At 35.7% G+C, this 18,191-nt stretch overlaps 1 protein-coding gene across 1 annotated transcript in view; it reads left to right on the forward strand.

The window, feature by feature from the left end:
* Positions 1-14,907, forward strand: part of PRKAR2B (protein kinase cAMP-dependent type II regulatory subunit beta) — a 90,163-nt gene extending 75,256 nt beyond the window's left edge. Inside the window, exons 6-11 of the mRNA XM_033088721.1 lie at positions 2,087-2,240; positions 6,679-6,780; positions 7,961-8,035; positions 10,258-10,323; positions 10,453-10,591; positions 13,007-14,907. Coding sequence (XP_032944612.1) covers positions 2,087-2,240; positions 6,679-6,780; positions 7,961-8,035; positions 10,258-10,323; positions 10,453-10,591; positions 13,007-13,140 — 670 coding nt within the window. The 3' untranslated portion in view covers positions 13,141-14,907. The remainder of the gene's footprint in view (positions 1-2,086; positions 2,241-6,678; positions 6,781-7,960; positions 8,036-10,257; positions 10,324-10,452; positions 10,592-13,006) is intronic.
* Positions 14,908-18,191: the final 3,284 nt, after the last annotated feature.

Raw genomic sequence — 18,191 nt, forward strand, 5'->3', positions numbered from 1 at the left:
TGTGAGTGGGTTAAGGTCACCAAGACGATCGTAGTACAGCCGCCCCCACAGCCTCGGTGTTCTCTCCTGGGCTCCACTGCCTGACGCCTCAGGGGGACGACTGTGAAAAAGCAGCTCATAGTATTTTAATAGATTGCACTTGGACTGTAGCTCATTTTACTTCTCATCAGCACATTTGTTATATTATTTTATCTCAATTTAAAGTAGAAAATGTAGACAATAGTTTTAGTGCAAAAGTATGAATAGTATAAATAAAATTAATCTACACTTGAAAAATAAGTATTCAGGAAGCAAATTCTAGACAGTATCCTTGAAACAGCCATTCTATCCATGAGTTATATTCAAAACCAATTATTTTCTTCCTTATTCATTAATATCTTTGTCTATTATCTTATGTTTTTGCTTTTATTGTATTTTTACCATTCATAATCCATTTTTAATAAAAGCACTGCCTTTTTGGTCTTTGTTAGGGATTAACCAACAGGATAAAACCAAAGATTTTCTCCTGTTCGCCTTGGCAGTTTCTTTAGCGAGCCTTGAAACCATGTTCTCTGATAAAATACAGTATACGGAGAGACAGTCCTCCACAAGAGTGGAGTTCGTGTAAGCACAGGATCTGGACAATATGTAGTGCAGTGGTATGGAAACAGGCTTATTTGCCTAGAAAAAGAACCCCAATTAAAAGATAAGCACAGAGAGGGGCCAGCTGGTGGCTCAGGTGGTTAGAGCTCCGTGCTCCTAATTCCGAAGGCTGCCAGTTCGATTCCCACATGGGCCAGCGGGCTCTCAACCACAAGGTTGCCAGTTCAATTCCTCGAGTCCCGCAAGGGATGGTGGGCAGCGCCCCCTGCAACTAGAAAACGGCAACTGAATCTGAGCTGCACCCTCCAGAACTAAAACTGAAAGGACAACAACTTAAAGCTGAACGGCACCCTCCACAACTAAGATTGAAAAAGGACAACAACTTGACTTGGAAAAAAAGGCCTGGAAGTACACACTGTTCCCCAATAAAGTCCTGTTCCCCTTCCCCAATAAAAAAATCTTTAAAAAAAAAAAGATAAGCACAGAGAAACGATAAAAACCCTGTTTCCCTAAAAATAAGACCTAGCCGGCCAATCGGCACTAATGCCGAAAATTAATATGAGATCTGGTATTATGCTATACTAATATTGTATTGTATTGTATTTTATTATATATTATTACATTATATAAGACCGGGTCTTATATTAATTTTTGCTCCAAAAGATGCATTAGAGCTGATTGTTTGGCTAGGTCTTATTTTCAGGGAAACACAGCAACAAACCAGGGTCAGATATTTAGTCTGGATTTCTCCACTTGACCTTTTTACTTAGAGTGGGGGTTGGTCTGAATAAAGGGCCAGATGATGTCAGTTCTATAGGCTTTGTGGGCCACGTGGTCTCTGTTTTAGCACAGATCAGCTACAGATGATACATAAACCTGAGTGTTTGTTTTCTAGGAAAACTGTTTACAAAAGCAGGCGGCCAGTCTGTAGGACACATTGGCCAGCCCCTCCTTTCAATTATAAAGGACCCTCCCAAGTGCCGTCCATTTGGCTGACCAAATTGTTAGAGCTGTATTGTTTTTCTAAGTTATTTTCTTCTGATCTCAAAAGTAATACCTGTTCATTTTAGAAACAAAAACTCTTTAATTAAAGAATGTCCCTGGAATCCTTCACTATTCTTATGCTTAGAGGTAACTGCAGTCAGCATTTTCATACACATTCTTTCAGGTGGTTGCCCGCACTTGTGCTGTTTGGTTGCTCTGTCAGTTATATTCTTATTGTTGATTTTATCTTAAATATGTATTATTTCGTCTCATTTTCCCCAGCAGGCACATGCATGGTCTTTACCTAGTCTAGGTGATGGTCTCTTCATGCTTGTCTGGAACAGATAGTGTGTCTGGCGTGTACTGATGGCCTTTTGTTGCTTATTGTCATCAGAGGGGGAAAAGGAAGGCTGGGAATGAAATTTTATTATTGCACAGCACTGTTCTCTGAAATCAGGTTTTGTTGAAATGAGATTTTACTTGAATTACTTTCACCTCTTATTTTTCCTGTGTCCAACAGAGGAACATTTGATATTTATGTAAAATGTGATGGTGTTGGAAGGTGCGTGGGTAACTACGATAATCGTGGGAGTTTTGGCGAACTGGCCTTAATGTACAATACACCCAGAGCTGCTACAATCACGGCTACCTCTCCTGGTGCTCTGTGGGGTTTGGTGAGTGAAATGTTTCTTTGACCTGAATATTGTTTGTAAAAGGCGTTATGACAGAAGCCAGATAGATACAGTATTTGTTAGGGATTAACGAACAAGATAAAACCAAGTATGCAAGAACTAATTGGTAGATTTATCTGGGAACGTCACCAGGCACCAGGGATTTTATTAAACAACTACTGGATGCTGGACTGTTGGGTGCTGAGACACTGCTGCTACGTGAAATCTTCGTGTTCAATTCCCCAGTTAAGTCAGGCGCTTCACTTACTGGCCTTCCCTGGAAAGAGAGACGCTCAGATCCAATCGGCGTCTTTTACTGCCTTGAACCAACCTGCCACACAAACAACCAAAGCCTTCAGAGCAGTTTTCTCAGTTAGCCTTTTGTGTTAAGTATTATAATCTGTGGTTCCCAAAGTGTGGTCCCCTGACCAGTAGCATCTGTGTCACCTGGAAACTTGCGAGAAATGCACATTCTGGGGCGCCTGCTTACCGATTTGTATCCACTGAAGCAGACACTGAAGCAGGCCCAGCGATACGTATTTGAGCAAGTCTCCAGTGAATCTCCTGCACACTGGAACTGGAGTCACATTGTGTCTTGGTGTGGTGTGAAACGAGTGGTCACTACTTTGCATTGAAGAGCGGCTTTGCATTTCAATAGCTGTGTAGAAAATATACTCCATGCACATCAGAATTCCTTAGGGGGTGTTAAAAACAATCCTCTTGCCTAAGCCCCACCACAGACAAATTTAATCAGATGCTCCTGGGGTGGGGCCTACGCTTTCAAAATAAATTTCTTAATGGTGATATTTCTATCACATTTGGGTGAGGTGGGGAGGGAGATTTTTTTTTCATAGATGAGATCAGGATGCAGGGTAGCAAGTAAAGCTGATTCTAGAAGACTGTTTAAGCGGCTCTTCTCAGATTACAGATCACCTGGGGGTCCAGTTAAAACGCAGATTCTGATTCAGTGGGTCTGGGATGAAGCTTGTGAGACTGCATTGCTCATAAGCTCCCAGGAAACACCAGTGCTGCTGCAGCCCAGGACACCCTTTTGGCAATGATTTCAGTGGATGCTAACAATACTTGTATTTTCTTTTTAACAACAGCCCACTCTGTAGCTTTGACATGCATATATCTGGTAATTTCTCTCAAATCCTTTGAGAGAAATCAATCTCATTTCCAAGGACTATAGCTTCACAGAAGGTACACGTTCTTTAATCACGACTCAGCATTTGACTCTGAACTGGATACAGCTGATAAAAATATCGCTTGATCAGAGAAATAAGACAGTGTATGTACATTTCTTCTTATGAGAACCAGGCAGTTGCTGTCTGCTTATTAAAAATGTGATGAGTCATTTTTGAAGTTGTAGAAGAAAAATTGGAATTATTTCCAGGTGGAGGGAAACTCATCATCTGAAGTGTTTTTAAGGGCTATCAAAGATTCAAATATCCAAAGCCTGCTGGACAAAACTCCAACTTTTACTGTTGGAGTAAAAACTCTAAACCAGAGCAGTCTTGGTCCATAGGAAGTGTTTGCCTGTCATCAGAGTGGCGGGTAAAGTTAGAGTCTGCCAAGAACTGTTTCATTAAGGAAGGTATCATTTAAAAATTTAACCACCCGCACGGGGTTGCCTGCCAGGGTCAGATTGTCACACGATATAAGGAAGCCTTCTCCTTGCACGTCCTGGGCATGAGATCATGTTTTTATCCGGTTAGCCCCTTTGAGTATTGATCGTTTTCAGCTCTGGCAGAAACCTTAAACGAGGTATAAACTGTGCGTGATACTTAAGCTTTCAAGAAGGATCAGGCATTTTTCAGAGATGTTTTACTAATCTATACATGTTACTAAACTTTATAAAGTGGGCACTTTGTGATGGTCACCTTGGGGTTTGTGTGTAAGTGCAATAGCTTTTTTAAAAAAATTAGATAGTTAATATAATCTGTTAATACTTCAGACCTGCTTTTTAAGAGCAACTAGGCTCTTTTCAGGGAAAGTCGAGAAGAAATTTTTCTTTTAAGGCCAATGGATCAGAGTTCTGCCATGTAAGTGCAGATATAAAGATCAGTCCTTTATAGACTAGTCTAACTTTGCAAATAATACTCAGTGACTGTTAAGTCTTAGAGGGTTAACTATTACATGAGCATGCTGATGATTCAGAGAGGCGATTATTGAAATGACTAGGATGAAAACATTTGAAATGGGACTTTCTGGATTTTATTTATATGTCACAGTGGGTGTGAAGAGGTGGGCCACTAATAGAAAATTTCTCCTGAGACGTATAGCTCACTGTGGTTAATTTCTGAATTGCTAAACTATGTCTAGTCTTTTCTGTTTTGCAATAAACTCAGCCCATAAAATGGTGTTGCAGCTGGTTCCCAAACTGGACTATATCTCAGAATCCCCTGGGGAGCTTTTATCAACTATTGGTTATTGAGCCCTACATGCAAAGATTTTGAGTCATTCAGTCTGGGACTTCAGAATCTTTGTTTAACTGATTCTGATGCAGAGCCAGGCTTTGAAATTATTTTAATATTTTTACTAATTAACCTTGTAAAACCTTCTCGTTTTAAAAAAAATATTAAGAGTACAAATCCAAGAAACAACCAAAGCCCTTATTTATAAATTGTAATAAACTAAATTGCAGTCCAGGATGTTTAATTTACTAGATACTTACATCCACACTAGCGTTTTTCTCCATCCTGTCAGTTCATTTAAATTTAGCCTTAGTATATTGGCACAGTAACTTATTAATTAAGAACATATTCCAGTTAATTTTATTTTATATTAAAATGGTATAGTTATTTATCAATGTGTGCCAAACTAACATAATTCTGGGGGCTCTTTACTAAGAATTAAAATAATGTTTTGTAGGAATTTTTTCAAAATAAAACTTGTAGGAAAACCATTTTTTGAGCTGTTATCTTTAAAATTTCCCTAGCTCCTTAATTGAGTTCTGTATCTTTGAGGTTAAGTAGTATAAACATAGGAACATTTTAGAATGATGAGCATGAAATAAACACTGGAATTAGACTTTACTCAAGAAAGTTGTAGTTTCTCTATGCACATTTAAAAAAAGAGAACTGACATAATGTGGATGTGACTAAAAACCAAATAATTTTTCAACAACTCTTACAATTGCTTTATGATTTAAAAATATTTCCTAAGAGTGTTTTCCATTATTTTTTATCATAATCCACATTAAAAAGCACATTAGGAAACATCACGACCAGTGCATATGTTTGTGTGTGTTTGTGTATAAATATATAACTAAAAAACACTTTACTAAATGGAGTACACACTATTTTCAGTTCTATTTTATTTTTTATAAAAATGTTGGTCATGGGTGAAGGGGATCAGAAGGTACAAACTTTTAGTTATAAAACGAAAAGTCTTGGGGATGTAATGCACAGCATGGTGACTATAGTTAATAATACTGTATTGCGTGCGTATTTGAAAGTTGCTAAGAAAGTAGCTTTTGAAAGTTCTCATCACAAGAAAAAAGTTTTCATTAACTATGTAAGGTGACAGATGTTAACTAGATTTCCGGTGGTGATCATTTTACAATGTATACAAATATCAAATCATTATGCTGTGCACCTGAAACTAATATGTTACATGTCAATTATACTCCCCTTCCCCACCCCCCGGGAAAAAAAATGCTGGCCATGTCTTATCGAACTGATTTTGTAACACTCGAGGGCTGTCATCCACATAAAGAACTGGTTGCCAATCTGAACTGATTGAAACTGAATACAGTGGTGGTTGCCAGGGGCTGGGGGCTGGGGAAAGGGGGAGATGTTCATCAACGGGTACAGACATCAAGTTACAAGATGAATAAATTCTGGGGATTGAATGTACAGCTGGGTGGTTATGGTGAACAATATTGTATTACATACTTGAAAGTTGCTAAGAGAGTAAATTCTTAAATGTCACCACAAAGAAGAAATGGTAATTATGTGAGGTGATAGAGGTGTTAACCCTATACTGTGGTACTCATTTCACAATATGTAAGTATCAAATCCATACATTAAATATCTTAAACTTACATAATATTATAGGTCAATTATATCTCAATAAAGCTGAGGGGGGGAAAAGAACACTGTGCTAGTTAATCTAGTTTTTTAAATGGTGCGACAGCGCCACCTCGTGGGTTTAGCCTAATTACATGGTGGTCAGATCTCTGTTCTGACTAAAAGTAAACTGATGCTTCCTTTAAAAAAATGAAAGTGATATTTTATATGGTTTTATATTTTATACTTGAAGAAATAAAAATATGAAATGAGTTGCATTAAAAGTATAATAATGTTAGTCTTTTATTTCAAAATCTTCAATTATTCTTTGTTCCTTATAGGGAATGAAATGAAACTATCTCTTCAAACTTGTTTTTCCCATAAAATCTACCTTTTAACTGTTTTTATATTTGATATTCTGTCTTCAGGACAGGGTAACCTTCAGGAGAATAATTGTGAAAAATAATGCCAAAAAGAGAAAAATGTATGAAAGCTTTATCGAGTCACTGCCATTTCTTAAATCTTTGGAAGTAAGTATATGTTTATGCTTTTATTTTATTTTGCTTTAAAAGCTTCTGTTTTGTTAGGAATATTTACTTCTGTACAAGAGTTTCTTTGAATAAAAACCTCTCCATATTTTCATTGGAAAAGATTGAATTATGGTGTTTGTATAAATCACTATTTCTTTTACCTAGAACTGCATTTGTTTTGTTGCTTACAAGGAATAGATTCCTGCTAGCATCTATAGCAGAGTGACCTGTGGTCTATATCTAAAAGCAGACTTAAAGTAATCACATAAAGGTCAGTGATAGCCGCTAGTTACACCTTTGCAGGGAGAGGTTATCTAAATACAGAATGTCCTCATGGCCTCTCCTCCTCAGTCAACTTTGCTCTTCTCCTTTCCTAAAATTGGCATTCCAGGCTCTCTTCTTCTTTTCTCAGGCTATTGTTACTCACTTGGTGAACTTGTCCAATCTCCTGGCTTTAAATACTGTCTATACGTTGATGCCTTTTAAAATTGACATCACGAGACAAGGCCCCTTCCTTGAATGCCAGTCATTTATCCAACGGCATAGTTAACATTTCCTCAGACACCTGATAGACATCTCACACCTAACCGGCCTAAATCTACTCTTCCCCTTTCTTCTCCATCTTAGAGGATGGCAATACCATCCTTCCAGCATCTTGGCCAAAAACCCTGGGGCGAGTACTGACTAACCTATTGAAATATCTTTGTTGTATTGTCAGTATATGCCTGGCCACATTACAGAATGCATATAAAGCAGCTGATCTTCTCTAGCAGTGTCTCTTTAAATAAAAATAGATCAGAGGTTGGAAATTCAGATGCCTTCAGAGCTAGGCAAGTAACATAAAGAAGAAAACGAAGCCAGGATGAGACTTTGGTAAACTGGAGAACATGTGCTCTCTCTAAAGAAGCAGCTGCTATCCCACCACAGTGTATTGTTGCCAAGTGGAAATACCGGCTGAGTGTTGCTGAGTCTCCTGATTTTTCAAGATAAGCTGGAAATTCAACTTCTTATGAGAAATTTATTTTAAAATGCTGGCTGTTAATAATATAACACACACATACACACAGACCCACACACTGCTCAGTTTATTTGGTTTATAGACTACCCATTTTTAAACCTCTGAAATAGATGATTACCCAATTAATCTGTTGCATATTGTCATGTTTTTTTTTCTTTGTAGGTTTCTGAGCGCCTAAAAGTGGTAGATGTGATAGGCACCAAAGTATACAATGATGGAGAACAAATCATTGCTCAGGTATAATTGTTTTTATGTAATTCACTTTAGGGTTATATTCTAAAAGGTTCTTAGACACTGTAAATCTTGATAAATTTTTCACGTGTCTATAATTAGCATGTAGACTTAAATGAATATTACTTCTACCAAATGTCCTGTTAAAAATAGTTTAATTTATAGCCATTAAGCTATTTAATATTTTTTATTTATGTAATTAACTCCTAATGAGTATGTATTAAATTATCAAGTGAATTTCTGCATAATATTTGTATATGACATGAAATTCACTTGTATATAGAGAATAAGATGTCATTTATAAGAGGAAAGGAAAGGTGAGCATTCTGTGAGATTAATAAGGACCCAGAAGATGCATTGGAAGATATTGTAGAGTTTTGTACAATCAGTTCCCAATGAAACCCCGTGGCTGCTCCCTGATAAAACCAACCAGGAAGGGAACACACTGCACCATATAGTGTATTGGCTGGCAGGCACTCAGTGGGGGCCAATATGTTCTTTAACCCCTAACGCTTTTCCAAGGTCCCAGTTGGAACCAATTGTAATACAAATCTAGGGCTACCAAGAAGGAGGATTTATGAAGACGGTTGAAGTCCACAGACACAGCACGCAGATGATAGTATCTCATTTCCTAGTTACATTTTTGAATCACTGAGCAAATGATTTAAACAGATTTTTAATAGATTCTGTAACTTTTATCATATTATACAGAATTGTGCTATTTACCTAAAATATTGTCTCGATATTTGTGAAACAAAATTCAAGGTCTGTGAGACTGAGGAAAGAATTATTTTAGAAGGCAATTAAACAAGTAAATCAATCTGTACACACACACGCACGCACACACACACACACACACATTAGAGCAGTGAGGGATTGAGAAGAAGTGGAGTCAAATTGGAGAACAAGGCGAAGCTTCTACTATATAAATAGATAAACAACAAAGTATAGAGCACTTTTGAAATGATTTTTTTAGCTTTTTATTTTGAAATAATTATAGCTTCACGGGAAGTTGCAAAAATAGTAGAGAGGCCACATGCACTCTTCACCCAGTTTCTCCCAGAGCATCTTGCATCACTATAGTGCAAGATCGAAACTGGGAAACCAATGTTGGCCTCATCCACAGACCTTATTCTGTTTCGCCAGTTTTATATGCACTTACAGCATGTTTGGAAAACAAAATTACACAGTAGTTGTTAGCCCTACTACTATTCAAAACACTTGAAAATTTAACACGAAGCCCCTGGAAAACCTGATGTAAAGATTAGGAAAAGGGGATATGTATACCGTACTTAGAGTTTATTTAAGATACATTGAGGTATATTAGTTGTTTTTTAAGCATTTATAAACACAGGTCTACACTACATAAGTCTAGACTCCACATTTATTTTTGTGATGTAATCGGATACTGCAATTCTTGAATTGTACTGAAGAGTTTTGAAATACCTAAGTTTCTTCAGAATCACTTTGAGAGGCTCAGAAAAGTCAGTATCTGTTGTCTTCTGTGTTATACTATTTAATTCTGAAGGCATCCTTGGAAATCATGGCAAATTTTATTCAAAAATACCACCAAGAAAATATGCGTATGTAGTTAGAAATGGCAACACTTTTCTTTAGAAGTCTTTTCAAGACCTTGAGGTGGATTGTCAGTAAACTGGCATCTTGGCATTTGGTCCCTAGCTAACTGCAGTCAAAACATCAGGACCCACATCTACTGTTTCCGAATAAGTCTCTGTATGTTCTCCCTTTTTGGAGTCGATGGCTTATCTTGGGTCACTGCCCTGCTTGTCATATTAGGACGACACGTGCACAGCCTTGGCTGACATACTCCTGCTGACTGCGGACGTGCTGCTCGGACCCCTGTGGCCTTTTCAACCCTGTGCAGTTATCCAGGCAGAAGTTTGGGTGGAATTCTTACCCCCATGTTATCTGCCATATTTTCTTGGCTAGCTTTAGCAGAAATGCTATGGTAGAGTATATTATTTCAAATAATTTTATAAATGAAATCATTACTTTGTAATTGTCCACTGTAACCTGTCAGTGTAGAAAGTGAGAGATGATAGCCTGTTTTTATCATCACTTTTCAGGGAAAAGTGTTTCAGGGTTTCACTTTTCAGGGAAATCGTCTGTACATTGGGGTTGGATTGACTTCAGGGGTATGATAAGCAAGAGAATTGTTGTCAACTAAACTTGCATTTTCACCATTTGTTTTTGTTTTATTCTGATAGGGAGATTTGGCTGATTCTTTTTTCATTGTAGAATCTGGAGAAGTGAAAATTACTATGAAAAGGAAGGTAAGTTCTAAAAAATCCACGTAATATTAGCAAGGAACATAATACATTTTCTTTTTGATGTTTGGACTAAGGTTAATGTCTAGTTTTTACAAGCTGAGTAAAAGTTGATGCTTTTAATTACCTTGTCAGGGTAAATCAGAAGTGGAAGAGAACGGCGCAGTGGAAATCGCTCGGTGTTCTCGGGGACAGTACTTTGGAGAACTTGCCCTGGTGACTAACAAGCCTCGAGCAGCCTCTGCACATGCCATTGGGACTGTCAAATGTTTAGGTAGGACTCACCACGGCAGGCATGCTTCTCCTGGTGGAAGTTGTTACAGGAGAACAACTTCCTTGCACGTATTCAGTACACATTATTTGTTGGGGTTCATAAGTTTTATGATCCCCACAAAATATAACAAGATTAGGATTCATTGCATTGTAGACTTAGTTTGTGGAAGCCACTTTTTTCTTTAAAACTTTCATATACATATGTATCGTGTTTTTTTATAGGCATGAAATAATATCTTATTTTAGTAATTAAAATAATTCTGAGTACCAAGTTTTATATCTGATCTTTCAAATGAACAACGTGCAACGTGTACCTCACAAAAGAAGGCTAAAACAGTATTTTTATATAAAGTGCATGAAGTTCTGTGGGGGAAGTTGGAACATCTGTGGGAATACTTATTCTAGTACTGGGAAACATAGATTCAGGTTTGTCAAAGCACAATATAATTTTCTTTATTGTTTAGCTGTTTATTTTCTTATACCATATAGTAGCTTGGCAGAAATACCAACTTCAGCTGGAAAATATATATATATATATATATATATATATATATATACACCATGTTTCCCCGAAAATAAGACCTAGCCAGACAATCAGCTCTAATGCGTCTTTTGGAGCAAAAATTAATATAAAACCCGGTATTATATTATATTATAATATATTATAATATATTATATTATTTTATACCGGGTCTTATAGTAAAATAAGATGCGGTATTTTATTTTATATTATATTATTATATTATATATTATATTAATTATATTAATATTACATTATATTATATCCGGTCTTATAGTAAAATAAGACCTGGTATTTTATATTATATTATATTATATAATTATATTATTATATTATACCCAGTCTTATAGTAAAATAAGACCAGGTCTTATTTTTGCTCCTAAAGATACATTAGAGCCGATTGTCCGGCTAGGTCTTATTTTCGGGGAAACACGGTATGAGATTTTATATATGAGAAATAACTTTAATAATGAAAAATAAAATTCAGGTAGTGTCTCTATAGATGACATTTTTCTTTTTTAAAGAACGATTCAACAGTAATTAGTTACTATTCTCTTCATCCACAGTTTAGTAGAATAAACTTAGCTTCAGTGTTCTTAAGATTTGCTAATATGCTCAGAATTAACTTCCTAGAGAAGCCACTTTTAAAAAGGTTTTAAAGTATAGTATTAATCAAGCGTTATACTTGGATGAAAGAGAAGACAGTTAGTAACTGATAGGTAATTTCCCTGAGTAGAGATATTAGACAGTAAGAGTAAAGGTGGTATGAGTGAAACCCCATTATTTTTTTCTACAATAAATTATAATATTCACATAAAGAAAATTTGAGAAATACGGAAAAGCTAGGAAAAACTAAGAGCAACACACCACCGCCACCCAGTGACTACCACATCCTTTTATCATCCCTTCTTGTCTTTTATTTGCATGGATTTTCTGGTTTTAAACAATTTTGTAAACTGCTTTGTTTTAATTCATATAGCTTAGGCATTTTCTCATTTTATTACATCAAAGTGTAACATTGTATTAGGGAAATATATACATTATAAATTATTTAATGATCCACCACTGGTAAATATTTTGAGTTTGGGCTCCATTTGGGAGGGAGGGGATTTTTGATGTATGTGCATAGACTGCTTTTCCATTTATAGGATTTTTCCTTAGAAATGGTTTCAGAAGTCCTTTTATAGCTTTTTTAAAATTATATTTCTACCAATTTACATGCTACCAGCAGTACAAGAATGTCCATTCACTCTATTCTTGTAAACATTGCTTTTTACCTCTGCAAATTTGAAAGGTGAAAAACAATTTTTTAATTTGTATTTTTATGGTAGAGCGTGTGATACTATTTTCCACGTGTATATTATAAATTCATTTTAAAAAATGGAGACGGGCAAGCACAGTGACATGCAGCATATGCTTATAGAAGTGGACAAAAGCATGATTTGGGCTGTAATTTTAAAGTGACTAGGCAATAGTATAAGAGTGAAAACTATAAAAGGTGACATTTGGTCTTCACAAGGTGGCGTTGTAAACCCTGAGGAGGGAAAAATGGGACAGAAAACACTCCCTTGCCATCTTTGAGGAATTTGTATTACTCAGGTGATGACATCAAAACTAGTATTTTTAAATTCCGAGGTCTTGCCCATGACAGTCCCGCATTTTCTTCTCAGCCTGGATCAGGAACTTCCCACCAAGCTTACAGATCAGATTGCCAAGGGAGCCTGGCTACTTCTCTGGGAGTGGGACATTTTTATCTTTATGACTTTTGCTTTTATATTTATCTAAAAATACCACTGCGTTATTGACATATGCAGAACGGTATCAGAAATGACTCAGAAATTCTGCAGATTTTCAAAGAATGTCATTCATTTTTCTTTTATTCTCTCCTTTTCTTAGCCATGGATGTGCAAGCATTTGAAAGGCTTTTGGGACCTTGTATGGAAATTATGAAAAGGAACATCACCACCTATGAAGAACAATTAGTTGCCCTGTTTGGAACAAACATGGATATTGTTGAACCCACTGCATGAAGCAAAAGTATGGAGCAAGAAGACCTATAGTGACAAAATTACACAGTAGTGGTTAGTCCACTGAGAATGTGTTTGTGTAGATGCCAAGCATTTTCTGTGATTTCAGATTTTTTTCCTTTTTTACATTTACAATGTATAGTAAACAGAGTAGTGATTCAATAGGAAATAGGCTTTAACATCACTTTCTAAAGAGTAGATCATGAAAATATCGACATATTGATAAAAATGATTTTCTACTCCACAAAGTTATGTGACTAAAAGGTTCATTCAAATGATTGTAATACACTGAAAGTATGTGTTTAAGGAGATAATTAAAGGATGTTATCATCACAGAGGATAAGTGTTCATTTTAACTTAACTCAGATTGATACGTTAGTGACTGCCCATGTAAGAGGGAACTTGGCAGTGAATCATGCTATACAGCATGGCATCACGTTCTTTTTACAACTCATTATATATATAGTAAGTACAATTTTAACTATTTTTGTTTTCAAGTTTTTCTGGCTTGATAAGTTATGTGCTGGCCTTGGCCTGTTGGTGAAATGGTATAAAACATCATATGCAATTCTAAAACCTTTTCTATTTTTGCAATAAAGTACATTTTGACTTCTTTGGCATAATGTCAGTAACCTACATATTCCAGTGGTTTTAAGGATGGGCAATTTAGTCATTGTAATAGGGAACAGTCTTTTTTCATGGGAGATCATTAACACTTCTTCCTCATAAAGCATATATCTCTGCTTCCTTTTTCATTTGCAATTCTCTGTATTCCTTAAAAATGTGAGTTTGACATTTAATGCCACAAATAAAGTTTTTTTTAAAAAGCTATTTAAATTTACTTGTTGTCTTCTAAAAGCCCAAGATCTTATATATGCTATAAAAAACAAAACAAAACAAAACCTCCTATACCAAAAATAATTTCGGGTCCTCATGAACATGCCCACAGAATCTTTCGTTGTTCTTCACAAGGCATCCATAACACAGTCCTTTCAGACATCTGCTCCTAGGAGGTTCCTCCAAGGTGGTGGAAATAAATTTTTATAAGCAAAACCATATACAAAGACAAAAGGAATTTCTGCCCATTCTAAATATACCATTAGGCCTTGCCATTTGCTTTAATGTAGACTCACATTTAAAAATGCAGAATGAACTCAACCTGAAGAGATTTTCATTGATAATTGATACGCTTGTTATTTGGCTACATAAGATGAATTATATTCAACCATTATATTCTAGCCTACATGATCCCAATGTCTAGAGAGATTACTAGACACTGGGAAACGGGAAAATTACTCTGTTGCTAGTGTGGTCTCAATGGAGAATGTTTATGGTTTCACTTGTGTAATGAAAATGTGGTTAAAATATGTTAATCAGATAATGTATATATAAGAGGTTAAAGTATGTAAAGTATAACTTCAGCCACATTTTAACACTGTTTAACAATTTTGCACTTTCTTGTAGGAAGAGAGCTTATTACATGAAGATGACTTGTTTTCTATTTAATTTTATTTTAAAAGCCATGTCTGTCAAACAGGAAAAATCACACAGAACCCCAGATTTCTGCTTCATCATTCTGTATTCTTTATTCACTTTTTCAAGTTACCTATTTTGTTGCACAATGATTGTTAACTATTCATAGAATAGCAAAAAATGCCTGTTTAATAAAGAACTCTGACCAAGGCTGTAAATGCCAGTTACATTATTTTCAGTATTGTTGGTTATATTTAAATTTTCCTTATAATAAAGTACACTTTTATAATAAACAATTGTTTTTAATGGAGGCTTTTTTTTTTTGGCTTTTTTCTTTAATATGACTTCCATAGATTATACTATGTGAAAAGCATGATAGAGATATGGCATGTGTGAAAACTAACCCCCTGGGCATAATGTAGCAAGAAAGTATGGTTCTGAATGGCAATAGATTTAAAAAAAAAATTTTAACTATTAGTCATAGGTATGTGATTTTGGTATGTTGCAGGCTCATTTGGCCATTTAGAATAACGAAATAAATCTGGCTAAGGAATTTGTATCTTAAAGTATCTAAACCATCTCTAATTTGATTTGTGGATGTTATTTATTCACTAATTAAGAATCCATACTGTTTGGAAATTGTTGTAGTTTCATTCAAGGGTATAGTATGTAGGCCTAAGAATTCTTCTCGGATAACATTCTTTTAACACAAATGTGCTTCCCCTTATTTGTTTTAAATAAATATAAAGAGTGTGTATGTGTTTCTTGCATATCCATATGAACTAGGGCTTGGTGCATATATGTTAACATAAATACTACCTGTAACACAAGTTGGGTGAATGTATTGGTTTGCTGTTATAAACTCTGCTAGCAGACCATTTTACAGTGCAAGTGAAACATAGGGCATGAAACAAGGGACTTTGGATTTTATTGAAATATGTAAGATTAAGTGCTGAGTCCTTTTCCTTTCTAAAGCATCTTTAAAACAGTGATGTAATTTTTCCTACTTTTCTCGAGAAACATGTTTATGACGAGGAATTGACGATCTTTGGCTTCTTAAAGAAAATAATGTGTAAGCCTAGAAGGGTAAGTAATACATCTGGATAAGCCAAGGCTTTGTTAAATAACGGAAGAAGGGATTCTAATATCTAATTATGTTAATACCTAAGGGAGAAATAGAATTTTTAATACATAATGGAGAAATAGAATTGTAAGGAATGCTGGCTTCTAAAAATAGTGTGAGGTACAGCCTGGTGTTGAATATTAGAATTTTGACAAAAAGAAATTGGAATAAGTTGAGACAACCTTACCTGTTCCAGGATACTTTTAAAGGCAGCAAAACTGGTTGAGCAACTTAAACTTTATAGTTGTTAGTCTTCACAGGTATTTTAGAAAAACTTTAATATAAAAGTATGACTATGGAAACATAAGCAATAAAGTACACCAGGTATTTTCAGAGGATTTGTATGCCCAACAACGAGAGCGTAAATCAATTCAGTTACATAACAGTAGATCAGTGACTTCACCAAAATCATTTACTTTTGTGAGTCCATTGCAGAACTCATGGGCAATTGAGATCTCTTGGTTCCTCATGAATTCTTGGCTTCATATAGTTTCCTAATAATGATGTTAATTGAGCTTAGTATATAGAGAAATTTATAGAAAGTTTCCAATGCAGACAGATTATCTTGAGAGGAAAGCTTTATTGTGTCCCTTGTTATGCTCTAAGTTTGTAAATCTAAAAGTGCCTAGGAAATCCTGAAGAAGCATGTGATGATGTATGATATAGAAGTAATTGTCTACCCCATAAAAATGAAGTGCCACGTATCAGCTGGTTTTCCCAGATTTTGATTTAACCACAGCCCGAGTCTTGCCATTTTCCCAAATATAAAAAAATAAAACACTGCCGCAAAATGTATATACGTGAAATGAATTGTTAGAACCAATTATAACTGATTAATAAAGTAAATGCATGTTTACTCTGAATTGGAAAAACAAAGTGATTTGTTTTTCCTAGGTGCAAGGGAAAGAAGTGGGAGCTGGAAATGGAGTCTTAAAATAAGCAGCCTCAGCTCTTGACTGCAATAACGCAGAAGTGAAACCATAAATGTTTTCTATTTAACATGAAAAAAGTTGACAACATAGAACCCTTGAATGAGTTTATGAACAGTCAAAATCTTGGATAAAGTTGCTCCTAATTGCTGATTTTCTATCTGTCCTAATTGAAAACCTACCTGGATCCTGCTGAGGAACGAGAATACATGCACATCCCTAAAATTTCACTGTGTCTTGTAGGCCAAAGCCTGATGTTTAATGCGATTGTACTTCCCTTTACATAATGACTATATTCTTGAAATATGTACGAATTTTTTTAAGGCCAAATATTTTAATTATTTTAGGAGAGGTGCTCCCTATAAAGACATCTTGGGCAAACCTTTCTCTCGTAATTGCTCTTTATTAAAGCTGAAGTTAAATATCCTCAGCATTGTTATTACTATAGCGCATTGTGATATACTATGTAATGTGAAGGATTGAAGTGTATTAGACAAGTATTGTTTGCCTTTGTGTGACTGGCCCCATGAGGAGAAGAAATCAGTGAGAATACTGCTATTTACCATGTAATGTAGAAGGTGAGACCTTTCTCAAATAATACTGACGAATATTATAGGACAGGTGACACTTAAAGCCCATGGAAGCTATTTAACAGTTAATATTCAAAGGGCACATGACATACAGCATAACACACAATACAGTGTAAGTAAGAAAATTCCTGCAACTTATTTCCCCCAATTTTCCTTCATTTTTCAGCAGGCATCTATTTATTGACGGCCCAGACAAAAAGATGCATCAGAAGTGGTGACTACCAGGGAAGGAGGAGATCATGTAAATGTTGGGGAGGCAACTGTAAGCAAAAATAATCGGGGGGAGTACTGTGTCTAAGTCCTGTGTACATATTGTTCCTATGATTTTAATTGCTTTTTATCAGACAATTGTCTCCAGATTTAGGTACATTTGACTGGCAACTAAAAATACATAGAGAAGGGCCTGGGATACCAAATAGACATGAGTAGAAAATACGTGGGAATTTGTGTTAAATGGTTCAGATAGAAATTATTTAGTCTAGAAAATTTACAATGAAAGCCATGAGAATAGTCATCTGAGCAGATGAAAATCCTCTTATTTCTGCTTGATTTTAAAAATTGGAAGTAGGATCAAGTAGAATTATGTTTGCTTTCTCAACTTACATTTTCATTTACCAAATTGGACAACTTGAAAGTTTTTTGAAACCACAAAGGGTAGTCCCCTCTGTCCTGAGGACACCCAAGTTTATTTCCCTAGAGCTGGATCTTCTAAACTCTAGACCAGTATGTTTAGCTGCTTACAGGAACCCTGTACCCAAATTTCTTGCCTGTCCAGTAAGTTCATCTGAAGTTGAACCCATCTTTTCCCCTTCTCCCAGTCACCAAACCTGTCCTCTGCAACATTCCCTAGCATCAACATACCACAATTACCCAAGCCAGAAAGCCAACAATCATTCTTAATTCCTCCCTTTTCCCTTGGTTCTTCCTCTTACTGGTGAT

The sequence above is a fragment of the Rhinolophus ferrumequinum genome, chromosome 20 (genome assembly GCF_004115265.2).
Source record: "Rhinolophus ferrumequinum isolate MPI-CBG mRhiFer1 chromosome 20, mRhiFer1_v1.p, whole genome shotgun sequence".
NCBI classification, from domain to species: domain Eukaryota; kingdom Metazoa; phylum Chordata; class Mammalia; order Chiroptera; family Rhinolophidae; genus Rhinolophus; species Rhinolophus ferrumequinum.